General features: G+C 36.7%; 1 protein-coding gene across 3 annotated transcripts in view; it reads left to right on the forward strand.

Moving 5' to 3' along the window:
* The first annotated feature begins 354 nt into the window (after nt 1–354).
* LOC149538421 (serine/threonine-protein kinase D6PK-like) overlaps nt 355–16,708 on the forward strand; it is a 36,769-nt gene continuing 20,415 nt past the window's right edge. The window contains exons 1-3 of one of the 3 annotated variants that reach the window (XM_089799745.1): nt 364–501; nt 755–909; nt 2,466–4,387. In XM_089799745.1, coding sequence (XP_089655871.1) covers nt 2,877–4,387 — 1,511 coding nt within the window. In that variant the 5' untranslated portion in view covers nt 364–501; nt 755–909; nt 2,466–2,876. Of the gene's footprint in view, nt 910–2,465; nt 4,388–16,708 lie in introns of all 3 variants that reach the window. The other 2 variants (XM_089799747.1, XM_089799746.1) reach the window with 2 other exon arrangements.

Below are 16,708 nucleotides of genomic sequence, written 5' to 3' on the forward strand. Positions count from 1 at the left end.
AGTTGCGGTGTTCAGGTAAGAAGTTCGATTCAGGATTCCAGAGTCACTAGATAAATACCTAAGCTTTTGTGGATTGCCTCCGCCAGAGTTAGATAATGAAAGCACACGTAAGAAAACAAGAGTCACTCCATGTGATACAATTTATAATTTTGTCAACTATTATGCTAAGGCTGCAAGTCAGCAAAAAGAGAGAAATCGGAATTCAGATGCAAAGCACTTGAGTTTTATAAGATCCCCAATTCCTCATTTATCTTTTTTGGAGGGAGTGGGTCCAAATGCTTTAGCGACAACATATGATGATGGTACTTTCCAAGGGGAAGGAATACAAAGTCCCTAGATGTGATGGTGTCATTGTGGTCTCGTACTCGGTGTCGGCTATGCCTATGACCATTCCCCTCCACTCTTCTTTTCCATTTTTCAAATGTTTAGGTACTCACCCTCCCAGTCTGTCTCCAAGCACGACACACATGGAGTTTTACACATTCCAGAGGTTTTAAGCAGGTATTTTGCTTACACCCACAAGCTCAAAATTGCCCTCTGTTCGATACCAGTAAGCTAGATCCATTATCTAATGTTCTCGGAGCTTTTTCATCTGAAAAGTTGAACACCCACATCCATATTTCTGTTGTATAAACAATAGTGAGTTTGTTTTTAGAAGTCTAAACAGTCAGCAGACTTACAAGTGAGGGCTGGGTAGATTTGATTGGCTTATTTCAATCTTAAACTGAACACCCAAATGCATTTTCTGCCGTAGAAATTGGGCGGTTGTTTCAGAAAGCTCTCAACCGACATGTATTTGAGTTTTGGGTTGATTCGATTGGCTCATTTATCTCCTGAACTGTACACCCATATGCGTTTCCTACTGGATGATTGGAATATCGTGTCAGACAACTTGCAGTAGACATCGAGGTGAGCTCTGGTTGGATTAGATTGATTCTTTGTTTTCTTATGCCTCCTTGGCACTCATCTGCACTTACCTTTGTATAATTAGATTTTTTCTTTTACGTGTATATACAAGAATGGAAAAACATAGAGCATCGAGGAGAAGTGTAATATGCAATATAAAATCTTAGTACAGAAATTGTTTATGAACTGGGTGGGTACATGATAGATTATATGTAGATACATATATATGTCTGGTCATGCCCCTTATAGCTTCTCTCTAGAGACTCTTGGTAGCTAATGATGCTTAAAATGGTATGTAATTAATTCTTCTTAAGAGAGCTCTGTACAGTCACATAGATGAACGTCCTGATTGATTTTCAAGGTAACGAACAGATTAAACATACTTAAACCGGATAGCTCTCTTTAAGGGCCTTACTTTCGTGTTTCCTCAGGCTCATTTGTAGCGTGCATATGATGGTTTTGAAAATTTGGGAAAAAGGGTCCTATAGAGCCTCCCATGTGTAACCTGTACTGAGGGTCCTTTTAGGATAGGACTTTGTGCCACAGTTTGGCCAATTATGTCTGCTTGCAATTGTGGCGACTTTTATTTTGTGAGTTTCTCCAATTAGATCAGGTGATTGAACGAGGATAGATTTAGTTGTTTATATTTGCAGTTTTACAACCTCAGTAAGTGTCATGGTGAAGCTGTGCGTGTTCCAAAGAGGAGGCATTTGTTGACATTTACAACCTTAGTAAGTCTCATGGAGAAGCTGTGTGTATTCCATGGAGGAGGCATGTATTCAAATCCAAAGTGAGGTCATGCATCTCGTTGAACAAAATATAGGGTAAATGTAAAAATCAGGGTGATCTCATATATAGAATTGCTGTCTTGCTTGTTGGTGAACTAAAAGACTTACCTTTATCTATCTTAGGATTCTATGAGTGTATTAAAGGTCTAATTAATTCAATTGGAATAGTTGCCACAATTCAGGTGGACTTGCACAATGTAGGCTCATCACTCCCAAAATATGGCGCGCCCTTAAGATTTTGCTTGGAATAGGTTCTGGCAGTTGTAGTTGTTTAAGACATGTTATGAGCCAGGAGCTGGTGCTTCTGATCTAAACCAGAGCTTCTAGGTCATCCTTTGGAATCTGAGCACAGGATGACTGTATAGTAGACCTTGAATTGCTACTTTGGCTTGGTAATTGTTCTTGGATAACATATAAAATTTAAAATAAATACACAACCTTTTTTTTGAAAGAGCATTATTCAAGTTTTTGCATCCATTTTTGGCCAGGAATAATCTATCAAACATGTCCCATAACATCAAGACATATATGATTGACATGAAATACTATCAAATTGGGAAAAATGGGGTCTTTCCAAAAAAGTAATGCTTACAATGAGAACTGTAGCAATTGATATGGTTTTTGAAATTCAAAATGAGATTTTAGTTTTTATTCTTAAGATCATAAACTAGTATCATCATTAATCTCTCTTTGTAAGACATATAATGTGAGCTATGGCATCCTTTCTTTATATTTTAGTAAATTATTGATTCTTTGGAACTTGTTTGGCAGGGTTAAATGATGATAACTGAACCTTAAATGTAGGAACCTTTTGAGTCTTAAGGATTGAGCACATTTGGGTGCAAGCTCTCATGAACTTGTAATATGGGGAGCAGGGCCAATCATTCAACATAAGAATCAAGATTAATACAGCTTTGTTTGGAGCATGGATTATCAGTTGAATTTCAATGATTCTTGATCTGGTTTTATGGTAGCATTCAAATGCAAACTGTAGATAAATTGACAAATCTTCATAGGTTTTTGTTCGCAGGATCATGGATTATGCTTAGCAACAGCTGGAATACATCTTGATAGGAGCATATGTTTCATTTAATTATGGAACATGTAGACGTATTGATTTTGACAGGGGGTAATTACAATGGAGAAAGAGACTTGTGAATAACCAACCTTAGTGAAAGATGAATGCGTATTACATGTCACGTTGATGTTTACAGCTACTTAGAGTTAAACAGGTTTATCAATCTGATGGCAACGCCTGGAACAATGGAAGGAAGTGCTGAATGCTCAGAAGAATCAAATGGCTATAAAATGTCCTTAAAGGGGGAGAATTCTCAAGAAGCAGAGTCAGATAGCAGAAGACAATCACCAGTTAAGACCACATCCCAAATAGAAGATGTTACATCAAACAAACAATTGAATGGTGTGGATATTTTACTGTCTAGCACGTCAAGCTTGGTAAAAGATTTACAGGCATTAAGCTCCAGTAATGAAATAGAATCAGCTTCTTCAAAACATTCTTCAAGGGAAAAGGGCATTTCTAAGAGAGCAGCAGCATCAGGAAAATCACCCATGAAAAAACCTTTAAGGGTTGGGATTCAGCGGGCATCTGAAGCAGGCATATCAGAAACAATGACCTTGAAGCAAGCATTAAGAGGAATGAGCATTTCTCAGGCATCAGAACTAGCTTCTTTGAAACGACTCTCAAAACCACCTGTTACATCTCAGTTAGCAGAGGCTGGTGCAATAAAACAAAGATACAGAGCTGTTGTATTTTCCCGTGGATTAGAACCAAGTACTTCTAAACACATAACCTGGACACAGGGCACTTCTCATGAGTTAGAAGGTGGCATTTTGAAATCATCAGTAAGGGGAACTGGCGCTTCTCAGACATCAGAACCATGTTCTTTAAAGCTTTCATCTCTTATTGGCACACCACTTTCTTCTGCAGCAAGTTCATCAGAAGCTGGAAGTAGCCGAACTAATGAAAGGGCAAACAGACAAGGTAATGAAGATGCATTAGGGACCTTGTTGCCTGTTAGTAGTGGTCTTGATGCTGAAGGTAATATAAACAACTCAGATATTGTCAGGGTGACAGTCACTAACAAAACAAGTAACAATGGAGAAATTAATGTTGATAATGGCAGTGAGACTAAATCTAATATGGGAAAAACTATACACGGATCAAAATGTAGTGACAGGACAGATTACATTGAAATTGCAAATAGTAGTGCCAGCAGAGGTAGCAGCAGCAGTGGTGTGAGTGACGAGAGCAGTTGCAGTAGTTTAAGCAGCAGTGGCAACAGGCCTCATATGTCAAATGATTCAAGATGGGAAGCCATCCGTGCTATTAAGACGCGGGATGGAAGTTTGGGTTTGAAACATTTCAGGTTGTTGAAGAAATTGGGAGAAGGTGACATAGGCAGTGTGTATCTCTCAGAATTAAATGGCACAAGGTGTTATTTTGCAATGAAATTTATGAATTATGGATCTTTGGCCAGTCGAAAAAAGATGTTGAGGGCGCAGACAGAAAGAGAAATACTTCAGATGCTGGATCATCCTTTTCTTCCAACATTATATGTTCACTTTCAAACTGAAAAGTTTTCATGTTTAGTTATGGAATATTGCCCAGGAGGAGATCTTCATATACTACGACAGCGACAACCAGGCAGGAACTTCTCCGAGCAAGCAGCTCGGTATGATATTCAACTCTTCTGTATTTTGGTGCACTTAATTGTCTAAAGATTTTTAACTATTAGTTTATACTTTTCAGGGAATTATCAATGTAAACTTCAATTTGTAATTAGTGCTTTCCTCCCTTTTGAAGAGTTTGGAAAATAGAGCCTCAAAAATAAGCTTGATCTAAATGGGTGAAGGCATAGTTGCTTCTAATGGCTAGTTCTTAAATGCCTACAGCAAAGAGTATATGAAGTGTTGAATGCCTAATGCCTATTTATGAGAATCTTTTAGGTTGTTAACTATAGTACAGCAGAATAAATGGTACATAATATATTTAACCACGACTCATGATATCAAAAGATCATATTAAAATGAATTTGAGTTGAGCAATTTCTATGTGGGCCTCTGCTTACACGTCCTTTAACACTGTTATGTCGTTAGCATCACCCATTCTCTAAAGTTTTTTGGCTCTTTAGATATACCAATTGGTGTTCCAATCCTTGTTGCAATTTAATGCCTTAATTTACTTGTGGTACATGCTTTGGAATTATGTTACCGGATCCATACTTGGGATGTTGGAATCACGGGTGGGTATGGTTCCAATTTGTATTTAGCCTGGGCGAACTGAGGTATACTGAGGCAATTTCATGTAATGATAAAATTGCCAGAGCGATTTTATGGATGCTTACACAGGCAATCTTTTTTAAGATGCTGTACATACATGGATGCTTACACAAACAAATTGAATTCTTATAGTTATGTTGAGGTTTGAACATACGCACCCACCCACCCCCACAAACACACACCTGCACCTGTAGCCAAGGGGAAAAAATTGACCTACCCGCATACCCTATTGCATCCTGTACCCACAACCATAACCACATCGACAACTTGGCTTTGGAGCGGCTGTCTCAAGTGGTTTTTGAAACTTGAGTTTTTTGGATGTTGGAGATGTAAGCCAGTGAGCGTTGCAATTAGCTTCTGCATTATTTTAGAGGAAAGTATACTACTATTAGAGAGTTAGTGAAGTGTTAGCCAGCTTCCTGAGCAACTAAAGTAACTGCCATTTTCAGAATGATGATGAATAGCAGGCACCTGTGGCATGTGGAGCTCCATCCCTATCATTGTGCACACTTAATCAGTTTCTTCTAGTCAATAGTAAGACTGTAAGAGTAGTGGCCTCTTAAAGTTGAGGAGCTGTGGAAATGAAAGAAATTGTAGTCAAAGCTTCAAGCTCCTCCCTTGCCTGTCAGCCATAGCTAAGAAGTATTCTTCCACACCTTAGCATACATCATTTGCAGTTAACTGCACATGTTTGGATGCTTAAATGAGCATTTTCGCGTTTCTCCTTTGCTGAACACCGGGTGGAGTTAGAAGTCTGGTGTGGAATCTCATTCTTCAACAACTCTTCCTGGCTACACCTACTATCAAGTTTTCCATAAACCTCTCAGGAGAGTCTATGTTAGAAAGTAGTATATTTGAATCTCATGTAAAGTTTCTGCAAATTCTGAACATCCAAACTGATATAATGCCTTTCTGAACTGCTGAAGATGGTCTTGAATATATCAGACCTATATATGAGGTGTTACTTATAATATAATAATTATTCTGCAGATGTTTTATATCTGCTACAAGTTGTATAGGGCATTAATGCTAAAAGAGCAGACCTTGTGTTTTCCGTGTGTCCTTTATCCACATTATTAACCCTTATTTATATGGCACTCAAGAGGCATGTCCTTAGAAAGGACATGACTCTGACCAAGTCGGCCCTTATATAAATTATGAATACCTTGTCAAGATTTGTGTCTCAAGTATACATTAGTTAGTTAGTAAATATACTAACTAAAACAATGCAAATAGAACATTACAATATCTTTCCAAGGAGGACACCGATTAGGTTTTATATAAGACATAAGAGGCTAATCCTTAAATAAGGATCTTCATGCTTTATTTGATCTTGTAGGATCTTCTGTTAAGATCAGTATGATATCACAGTTACATAGAATTAACATCTCATTCTTGGTATCAATCAGGCATTCATCACTCAATGCTATCTGTCCCAAACTGTCCCCTTTTTATCCTTTTTCCACCTGAACAACCTATCATATGCAAAGCACAGAGTATACGATCTTTTGCACTTAAATCATTTTTTCCTAGCAAAGTAAAATAGATGTTTTGTCTCATTCCTACAGTTTTGAGGAATATATTTCTCACAAAACACCTATAAAAATCTTTGGTGTTTGAAGATAAACATCTCTAGCCTTTTTCATAACATCCTCACCTAATCAATCTTTTCAATGTCTTTCAATGCTTACATGCAAAATGGACTCAAGTAAAATATATGGCAGATTATATTAAGTCAAACAATTTGCAAAGATAGGTTGGGTGTCACGTGATTTGTGTCACATGGGGGAAACGTTCCTCTTCCAGCATCTCTCCAAAACCAACATTTCAAAGTTGCATCCTTGTGGTGCTTAGAACTCTCAGTAACTCTTAAAGAGAACATGAATCTGCTGCACATATATGATTATTGATGAATATCCACTGGTACATTCATTTCAAGTCCCTATCCTTACCCTTGTCCCCAACTTTCCAAACTGAAATGTTGTATTTTAATTTCTGAGTAAAGTTTCTGTTGAGGTCATGCCGGAGGGTCCTTCGAGTGTTTCCTAATTAAAGATCTCTAATAATAAGGAGATTTGGCACCACGGAATGGAATTTCATTGGAAATGAACATAATGTCAATTGCATCATCTGCAGCTTCACATGACCTGTTTGCCATAGGATTCTCTAATAGTCTCTATAGCCTCTCTGTGTTTGGAAGGTCCTACTTTCCTCTCCACATTGGCCCTTCGACATTACCAATTGAATGAATACTCGTTAGTGCATTTCATTATAATCTTTTCTCTCTATCTAGAAGTGTCTCTACTTGCAACCTTCTCGTCAAGGGCCATTCTTTTTTAGTTTCTCACCTCACCCCATTTTTGTGCCTGAGAAAATCCCTTACACTGTTTTAACTTCTTTGGAAGCTTGCATTATATACATGAGATAACAATGCTGTGGACACCCATTGCTTTCAATTTCTTTTTTCCTGTTTATGGACCAAGGAGGGGTCTACTAATTTGAAAGCTCTCTCTACATAAATCACTATGATCCTGCTGTTTAATGGAGATTACTGAAAGAATGAAGGCCTTCAATGGAAAACCCCAATGCCAATCGAATCATCTGCAAACCCTTTTGAAACAAGAGAGGATTGGAAAATGATTATCTATTCATGAACAAAAACAAGCTATTTCTGTTGCTTTTACCTTGACTTCTCTATGTATAGAGCTTCTGTTTTAAGCTTTAATTTCTTGATCAAAATCTATGTTTCCTCTTGACAAATTGTACCACTATGCCTGTATATGTATATTAGCAAAATCTTAAAAAACCACTTGACCTTTATACTGGTATGCATTAGTGTACAAGTGAACATTTTATGTTTCAGAGAAATGATTTTCTCCTTCAATGCAGTGCACTCATCAATTTTTTTTTAGCATTTTTGAAAATGAAGTTCTTAAACACTGACACCTCTCAGTATGGCATGTGCCTATTTATATGATTGCATATTTTGTTTTTTGAGAACCTGTATGTCATCAGAGTGCACGCTGGCCTGTTTTCATACACTAAAGCAATATTTCTATGATAGTTGAGAAAAATATTTCAAACAAGCGTCTGAGCCAACTGACAGAAGTGCTTAGTAACTTCAGAGAAACAGCTTAGAAATTGCAAGTACAAGCTAGATAGTGAAAGACCAGGAGTCACTGCCTAGAATTCCACCTTAGTTGTCACTTTAGGGGGTTTGAACTTGGAAATCACTTGATCTCAACTCTTTAGAATTTTTTTCACGCTATTTTTTTAGAAAGAAACTTCTCACTCTTTAGTTTTAGTAAGGCACCCATTGATCCATATTATTGTTTTTTTGAAAATAGTGTCAACCTTCCACATTCCATGTGCCTATATATGGGCCTGTAATTTGTCACTCAACAAATTTATTTTTGCCTTATATTAGGCATGCCTACATACGGGCCTGCATTTTTTCACTTAACAAATTTATTCTTGCCTTCTATCAGGCACACATCCTTTAACTGGGAAACAAATTCCATGCCTCAGTGAATTTTCATCCATACTCCATCGTCTGAGCTCTATCCTCACCTTGTTGGATGCATTGGAAAGTTTATTTTGTTGGCTTTGCAAAGACATTAACTAGAGATGGACAATACGACATTGATGATTTCACCAAGGGTTTAAGTATGGCTGACAAAAGAAGGAATTTAAGAAACTGGTTCGAAGGATGGCTTGATATGGAGAAAGTTTGTGTGGGTTCAACAAAGAGAAGACTCTGCACCCCATTCTCCATCTCTCCCATTTGTTTGCTACCTGCTTGATTCAATTTCATATTCATGACTTTCACTGTTGCTGTGTATCTTGCTTTGAAGTTTTTATATAGTATATACCCATTTTTGATTAAAACTTTAAAGAGCACAAAAACTTGAAGAGGATGAAAAATATAGATAATTCTCAAGATGCTCCTGGAAATTTTAATCCCTCAAATTCCTGCTCTGCTGATGAAAATTGAAGCCCACTTACACTCCCATCAGCAACTTGTTTTTCTATCCTATATGTATCAAAATACACATTGCTATAATTGCTCTAGATCAAAAATGATATATAATTGTAGATGCAATAAGGGAAGGGAAATTTGGCCATTTGTTTTAAATTTGAACAATCCAAGGATTTTGATTTGCCTGACACACATTATTTATGAGGTTGTCTTGTGAATACTTGGATTTGGATTATCCTTCCTTCAGATAAATTGCCTTTTATTGCAAATGTTATACCACACCAATGTTGTGTCAGATGGTGTCCCTTTCCCTACCCTTCCAATGAACAATCTCTTCCTACCAAATGAAGTTTTCCAGCACAGACAGAAACAATACTTTGCAATTGTTCAAGATTGTTGTTTCGGAATAAACATGAAATAATACTTTGCAGTTCCAATTCATTATCTCAGAAGAGTCAGAACTAAGTCACATGGTTGGAATTCGAATTCGTGTTTGTTGATCATAAAATTTGGAAAAAAGTTGACATTAAATTTAACTTATATAAATTTATTTATTCTTAAATATAAGTAATATATCGATAAAATTGTCAAAATAGTTTGACATTACTAAATAATTAAACTAAATAACTCAATCTTATTTTAAAAGAAAATAGTATTTTTTTTTTTTTAAAGAGGGGTAAACGCTTTGACCTGGAGCTATGAACCAGTGAGGACACAAACGGGGGACCTCATCCCCATTAGATTTGAACCTTGATGGCAAGGATAACAACTCAACAACTTAACCATCACGACATGCCACTATTGGCTAAAAGAAAATAGTATTATTATAAATAACAATTTGATATTAAATATTATAAAATTCGGATGAAGTTCGGGAGGGTGAAAATTCGCTGAAATTCAAGCCCCATGGATGAAATTTGGCGTATCCTGTGACTTAGTCTCAGAATAAGCATGAAACACAACAACTCAGATCTAATCCATAACTACAAAATGATGAAATCAATACCAATTGATTCATAGATTCAGTTCATACAACCCAAGACCCATAATGCAGAATTCTGGTCAACATCCACAGATAGATCTTTATTCATTTATCACCCCTGACAAACAAATCAGAGGGCAGAAACTTAGCACATACAGGTCCAGTCCTTGATTGCAGAGCTGCTGAAGTCTGGTGGCTTAAATTGATAGAGATGAGCGCCTTTAACCTCTCCAATTTCTTGAGCAGATAAAATGCATTTGCCTTTGCTGATTCTGATAACAGATGGTTATTCACGTAGAGTTTTTGTTCAACCTTTGATGTCTGACACTGAGGTTTCCATCTCAGCCTAAGCAAACACTAAGCAGGGGTCAAATAGATTAAATTCTGTGACGCTGAAAGAAGATCCGCCTCTCCTTATATAGGCATCATACATTCATAATTTAAATGGATCGGTCAGAGATAAAAGTCATTATATATTTAAAACTTGTCCAGGTTGGTCTCAAATACTTATATTTATAAATATGCTCAGGTCGGCCTGTAATGTCCCCTTTTGGGATATCACTCATTTATTTTCCTGCAAACAGTATTTAACCCTTGAAATAGATATTAGAATCATTACAGATTAATAGATCATGACAATATTGAAACATAGTACAATTCACATATTATAATTTATGACCATAGTTGAAAAACATGTAAAAAGAAAAAAACAAATAAAGGCCGGAAAAATAATTTGGCAAAAGCTCAGCCGAAAACTTGATGACAATTTTTTTTGCTTAAATTTAATTAAAAATGCATTTTTTATGCAAGTTTCAATGAGCTCATGCATCTAATGAGTCAATAAATAAGTGCAAAAAAGAAACAAGCTGAGTCTAGATATATTAAATTGATTTATATGCAAAATGGGTACAAAATGACAACCTCATGTCAAATGTTGTTGGCTGGGTAGCCTGATAGTCTGAAGCAAAACGAAAATAGCAATTTGTAAAACTAAAAGTAAATACAATTTTAAACAGTAAAAACTAGGGGAGAGGTAGAACAAGAGGATCTAGTCTTAGGAGTCTGCTATGGCTACGCCTCCTTGCTTGGCATGACAAACTCTGGCTCCATGCCCACCCTAGATGCAGGTGCTGCTGGCACTGGCAATGACTCTGTATTATACTCAACCTCTCATCCTTCTCATCGTCCTCAACCTCCTCAATGTTATCCAATCTGAATTCAAATCCATCCCCTCCTCCGTAGCTTGCCTCACCAAATCATAAATGTCATCCTTGGTAATCAATGGAGGCTGCTTCTGTGCTGTCCAATCACTGTAAGGATCTTTATCATCTAAATCAGTTGGACAACTCGATATTTCCCCTACCTTGTGCGCAGCCAAAGACTATATTTCACAAAGACAAGGTCATTGGTTCATTTTTTGTGCTGACTTATTCCTCTTCTTCATGTGGATAGCCTCAAAGAATCTCCAGTTGTACTTATAATTGGATGAACTAAAAATCTTCACTCTCCAGTGCAAAATTGCTGTAAATGACCTCATCGAAGGTTGGGAAGGTGTTTTTAACTGAAGGAGCAAAAAAAAAACGGTCAAAATGAGACTAAATTGAGTTCTTTTGCATCAAAGGCATTATATTTTTCTGCTGCCGAGGTCTTGTCAAAAACTTGGCGAGTTTTTCTCGAAAACTGGCACAAGTTAATGGCAAGTTTACTTTTCACGAAGAAAAACTTGCAATTTTTTCAAAACTCGCCGAGTTTTTGGCGAGAAGTGCAACTATGATTATAACAACACTATTCATTGAGATCATCATAGGGTGTGCAATGCTTGGTACAATCTGTAATAACACCATCTCCCGAATCAATCACACAATGGGTCTTTAGGGAGGATTGGAGTTAACAATATTGAGATCGATCTTTCCCAATGTTGCCTCAGAATTGGGAAGGGGGTCTAACCCCGCCTTACTACCCCCTTAGCTGGGAAGGGGACCTGACCCCACCTTTTTTGCTCGTAAAGGCCATTCAGGGCCTGGAAGGTTGTCTAATCCCACCTTTCCGCCCATGAATCCTAGTCCCTCATGTGGACCTACCTGCACCATTCCCAGGATTTCACAATGCAATTGCCAAGGAGTGATAAGATGATAAAAATATACCTCTTTGATATCAACAAGTTGTGGATAGTCCTTATTAGGTTTGAATCTTCAGATTTTATTTGTATTGTATTTACTTAGAATGAATTTTATATCTTAGTTCTGCTCTTAGTGATGCCTTATCCTAATAGATAAATTTCTCCTTTTCTGATTGATATATATATATATATATATATATATGATATTACTCTTTGATTTAATGTATTGGTGAATGATGATTGAATGAACATTGAATGCTGAATTGATAAGGTGATGAACGAATCCTTGGAATTACCTCTTCTTTATATTCTATTGGTGAAAGAGTTACCACCTTTAACAATAATTGGGTCATCACCCTTTGTTGCTGCCTTTAGAGAATAATATATTATTATTTTTAAATCTCTTGGATTCTTTTATTACCGAGTGCCATTCTTCTCTTAAGTTTTATTGGCAATTGCTCTTCCCCAAATGAGTTGATCTCCTTGTTATATTTTAAAACAGGAAGGGAGTCTCACCTTTTCTCTATCTCTACCCTCTGAAAGTCACAACTATTCATCCTTACTTCTTGTCATTTTGAAAACAGTTATTTGTTTTATATATTCCTTTAGTTGCTTATATTTTCCTCCCTTTTGTTTCACGTTGATGATTGATTCATGCTTTCATACCTTTAATCCTTCAATAGTCATTACTCTTTGTTTTGTGCCCTTTGACCATTCATTAAACTTGATTAAATTTATATTTGATAATTATATTGTATTATTATTATTTTTTAAAAAATTTTTAATTTATTATTATTTATTGTTAAATCCTCTCAAAAAGGGGACATGACAATGCCTAAAATAATAACAGTTGTCATTATTTAAATTTATAATATTACTTAGTCATAAGTAGTGTTAAAACTCTTTTATTTCTTACTTTTCACAACACACAATCAAGTCTCATTTGGGAACTTGACAATCCTCCCCTCAGATTTTGCTTGACCTCAAACAATCCACATAAACATACTAATCCAACTCTTATCTGCACCTATATGCCAAAACAAAATACCATTTGCACATCCTCTCTCTACGAAACACTATTATGGTAGTTGGTATGTATCCAACAAATCTTGCTTGGTTATGAAAGCATTGAAGGAGAAATGAGTAATGCCCTCCCAAATATTTAAATCCTCTTCTGTGAAATGTTTGCCAAGGGAAGAAACTTTCAAGGTTTGCTAGATTTCAGGCGATCCTCTCTTCTTAACAGTAAGGGTATCACTTTGCAAGCCACAAACATAGGCTACTGCATATCTGCTAGCCACGAGTAGATTTTGTCTAGGTGTTTCTTGACTTTTTGCCATTTAGGATCCCTAAATATGTTAAGGCTATTTGTCCAGTGTGGAATAATTGTTTCCATTACACCAAAAGCTCAAGCTGTCAATAAACGTCACAACAGCTAGAGAGAAGGATCCACATGAGGCGGTTAAGCACATGTCACAAATCCATGAGTCTATGCCGAATGGTACCTTCACCTAGAGGGGACAGAGGCACCAACCTCCCAACAACCCCCTCAGCACGACCCGAGGGATTTGAACCCGTAACTCAACGCTCTAATACCACTTGTAGGAAAAACCATTACTGTTACACCAAAAGCTTGAGCTGTCAATAGATGTCACTACAGCCAGAGACAAGGATCCACTGGAGGTGGTTAAGCACATGCCACAAATCCATCGGTCTATGCTGAATGGTAGCTTCACCTAGAGGGGACAGAGGCACTAACCTCCCAACACCCAGAAAGTCGGATCAGATGCCTGTCCTGCATTAAACACTGTCCTTGCCTCAATGCCAGTACCCTTACACTTGCTTGTACACAAGCTTAGCGGTTGCTCTATCCTCATGAAAGGATGGAAAGTTTACAGCCCACAGTGGAAGTAACTCCATAAAATGCAGTCTCCTGGATAACACTCCATTACATGTGAATGACATTGATCTTGATTAAAGGGATCGTCACTTCAATTTTGTTAGGCTTTCTTGACATACTTGCAATCCCTCCCCATGGGAGTCAACCTTAGTTGAATTGTTCCTCACAATAGCATAACTAATATCATGCAAATCATCATCACATTTTTCAATTACTTCCATACTTGAAAAATAGGTGGATGTTTGTTGGACAACTCTTGAAATCATTGACATCCATTCCTTCATCTCAAGCTCTTCATGCCCAACAAATGGGGTCTTTCTCTTCTTCATCATCCACAGTCATCAGAGATCAACATGGAATCTTCATCTCGTTGATTATGGTCCTCTTCTTGTTTTATGATAGTCTGGTAACTTCAGTTTTTCTTTGTGGTCAAGTATTGCAACTTCTTTCTTGACATCTTGTAATTCTGTGTGTGTTGTGCCCATCATTGTTCAGGTTCCATCATCTTGTGTTCTTCCTTTTTCAAGAATGATTTTCCTTCTTCCTTCAAAAATATTCGCTCTGTTTCCAATTTCTCATGTTTGTGATAAAGTCATTCTGATATTCATCCAACGCTTGTAACTTTTCTAATATATCTATTATGGATTCTTGAATTGTTTTCATCTTTCTAGCCTACAAACACTAAACACTGATATGCAACTGTAGAGGAATCACATGCAATAAATAATCTATATAATAAATATAAAATGATAAACTTCTGATTAGTCACAGGCTGGCAGGATTCTCTCTCTGATTCCATTGAAATATTCCAGCACAGAGAAATTATACTTAGCAATTTTTCAGGAATGTTGTTTCAGAACAAACATGAAGTAATACTTTGCAGTTCCAATTTATTATCTCAGATTTAGCATGAAATGTAACAACTCAGATCTAACCTGTAATTCCAAAATGAAGAAATCGATATGAATTAATTCATAGAGCTCATCATAAATATATCAGTTTAAACTTTGTACTACCCAAGACCCTTATTACAGAAGTCTGGTCAAAATACATAGATAAATCTTTATTCATCTATTACCCCTAGCAAACAGATTAGAGGAAAGAAACTTAGTGAATACAGTTCTAGTCCTTGATTGCAGAGCTGCCAAGGTCTGGTGGCTCAAATCGATAGAGATAAGCACTGGTACCCTCTGCAATTTCCTGAGCAGATAGAATGTATTTGCCGTAGCTGACTCTGATTAACAGATGGTTGTTCAGGTAGAGGTTTTGTTCTACCTGTGATGTCTAGCACTGAGGTTTCCATCTCCGACTAGTTGCACCCTGAGCAGTGATCAAATAGATTGAATTCCATGATGTGGGAAGGTCAACCTCCCTTTATACAGGTGTTACACATTACTATTTAAACCATTGGACCAAGATAACATCCATTATTTATTTTGAACTTGACATGGTTGGCCTAAAATAATAATAATTTTAAATTAAAGTATTGTTAAAAACACTTTCAATTCTTCTTTCTTACAATGCACATTTGTGTCTCATTTGGGGACATGGCACCAAATCAGCAATCATCCACCTCCACAATTAGATAACTTTCACACCAAGCAGCCAGATACCGATTGGTCAGTAGAGTTTTTCCCAAGAGGAGGGCATGGCTTTCACACAAAGAATTCCTTGCAACAATCAAATCAAAATTGACAAATTGGCTTTCTCCAATGAAGTATCTCAGATCTGCAAAGAAAAGCTACAAAGATTCATCCTATACCATGCCAGAAGTACAATAACTATGCTCAGTTTACCACAAAAACGAAATTTAACACTACCTTAAGGCTTAAGTTGGACACCCTTAAAAAATATTATTCTCAATGAATGAAATGGAGTAGCGTATTTTGATGTTTGAAGAATGAGTCTTCATATGCTCATACATGGGAGCTTCCCAGTACCAAGATATCAAGGGTATGGTGTCAAAGAGAACTGGAAAGTATATGTTTAAGTTAATATCTTAATGATTCTCTAGGATACTTAACAGCATTTATTTCAACAGAATAAGAGAAAGATAACAATTCCCATGCTGGCAAGAAAGTGCTCTGAAGCATGTTGGAAATGCCATTGTAGAGTATATAGTAATTTCACTTTTCAGTAGAAATTTGGGGTTCCCAACTAGCGTGTTGGAAATGCCATTGAAGAGTATATAGTAGTTTCACAGAAATTTGGGGTTCCCAGTTCTACACATGAATCCGTGCCTATCTAGATCTTGATAAACATCTGTACGTAATGCTGGCAGGAAAGTGCTGTAAACAATGTTGGGAATGACATTGAAGAGTATATAGTAACTTCATGATTCACTAGAAATTTGGGGTTTCTCAACTACACACAAAGCTGTGTCAATTTAGATCTTGACAAACATTTGTATGATAGCTCTCTTTTGGGTACAGGAGTCAAATGGGAAAAATTATAAACCCTCCAGACTATGGAATTGTATCCTTAAGATTTCAGATTTTTCATTAATATGTTCTCTCTAGGGTATGTCCTAAAATCAGATAGTGTGACAGTGAGAACAGTGGCCATCAAGAAATGATCAACCTTTATCTGCCTAAAAAACAAGCTTAAAATCAACGATAGATCTGTTTAATCAAAATGAAAATTGTTGGGCACAATAAACAACAAATAAGTTCCAAAAGGCTTATTCAAAATACATCAAAAACATGGAACCGCCAAGAAGTCACAGCAAAGACTT

Source organism: Cupressus sempervirens, chromosome 9 (genome assembly GCF_028749045.1).
Source record: "Cupressus sempervirens isolate cs-2001-9-10 chromosome 9, ASM2874904v1, whole genome shotgun sequence".
In the NCBI taxonomy this organism is placed as follows: Eukaryota; Viridiplantae; Streptophyta; class Pinopsida; order Cupressales; family Cupressaceae; genus Cupressus; species Cupressus sempervirens.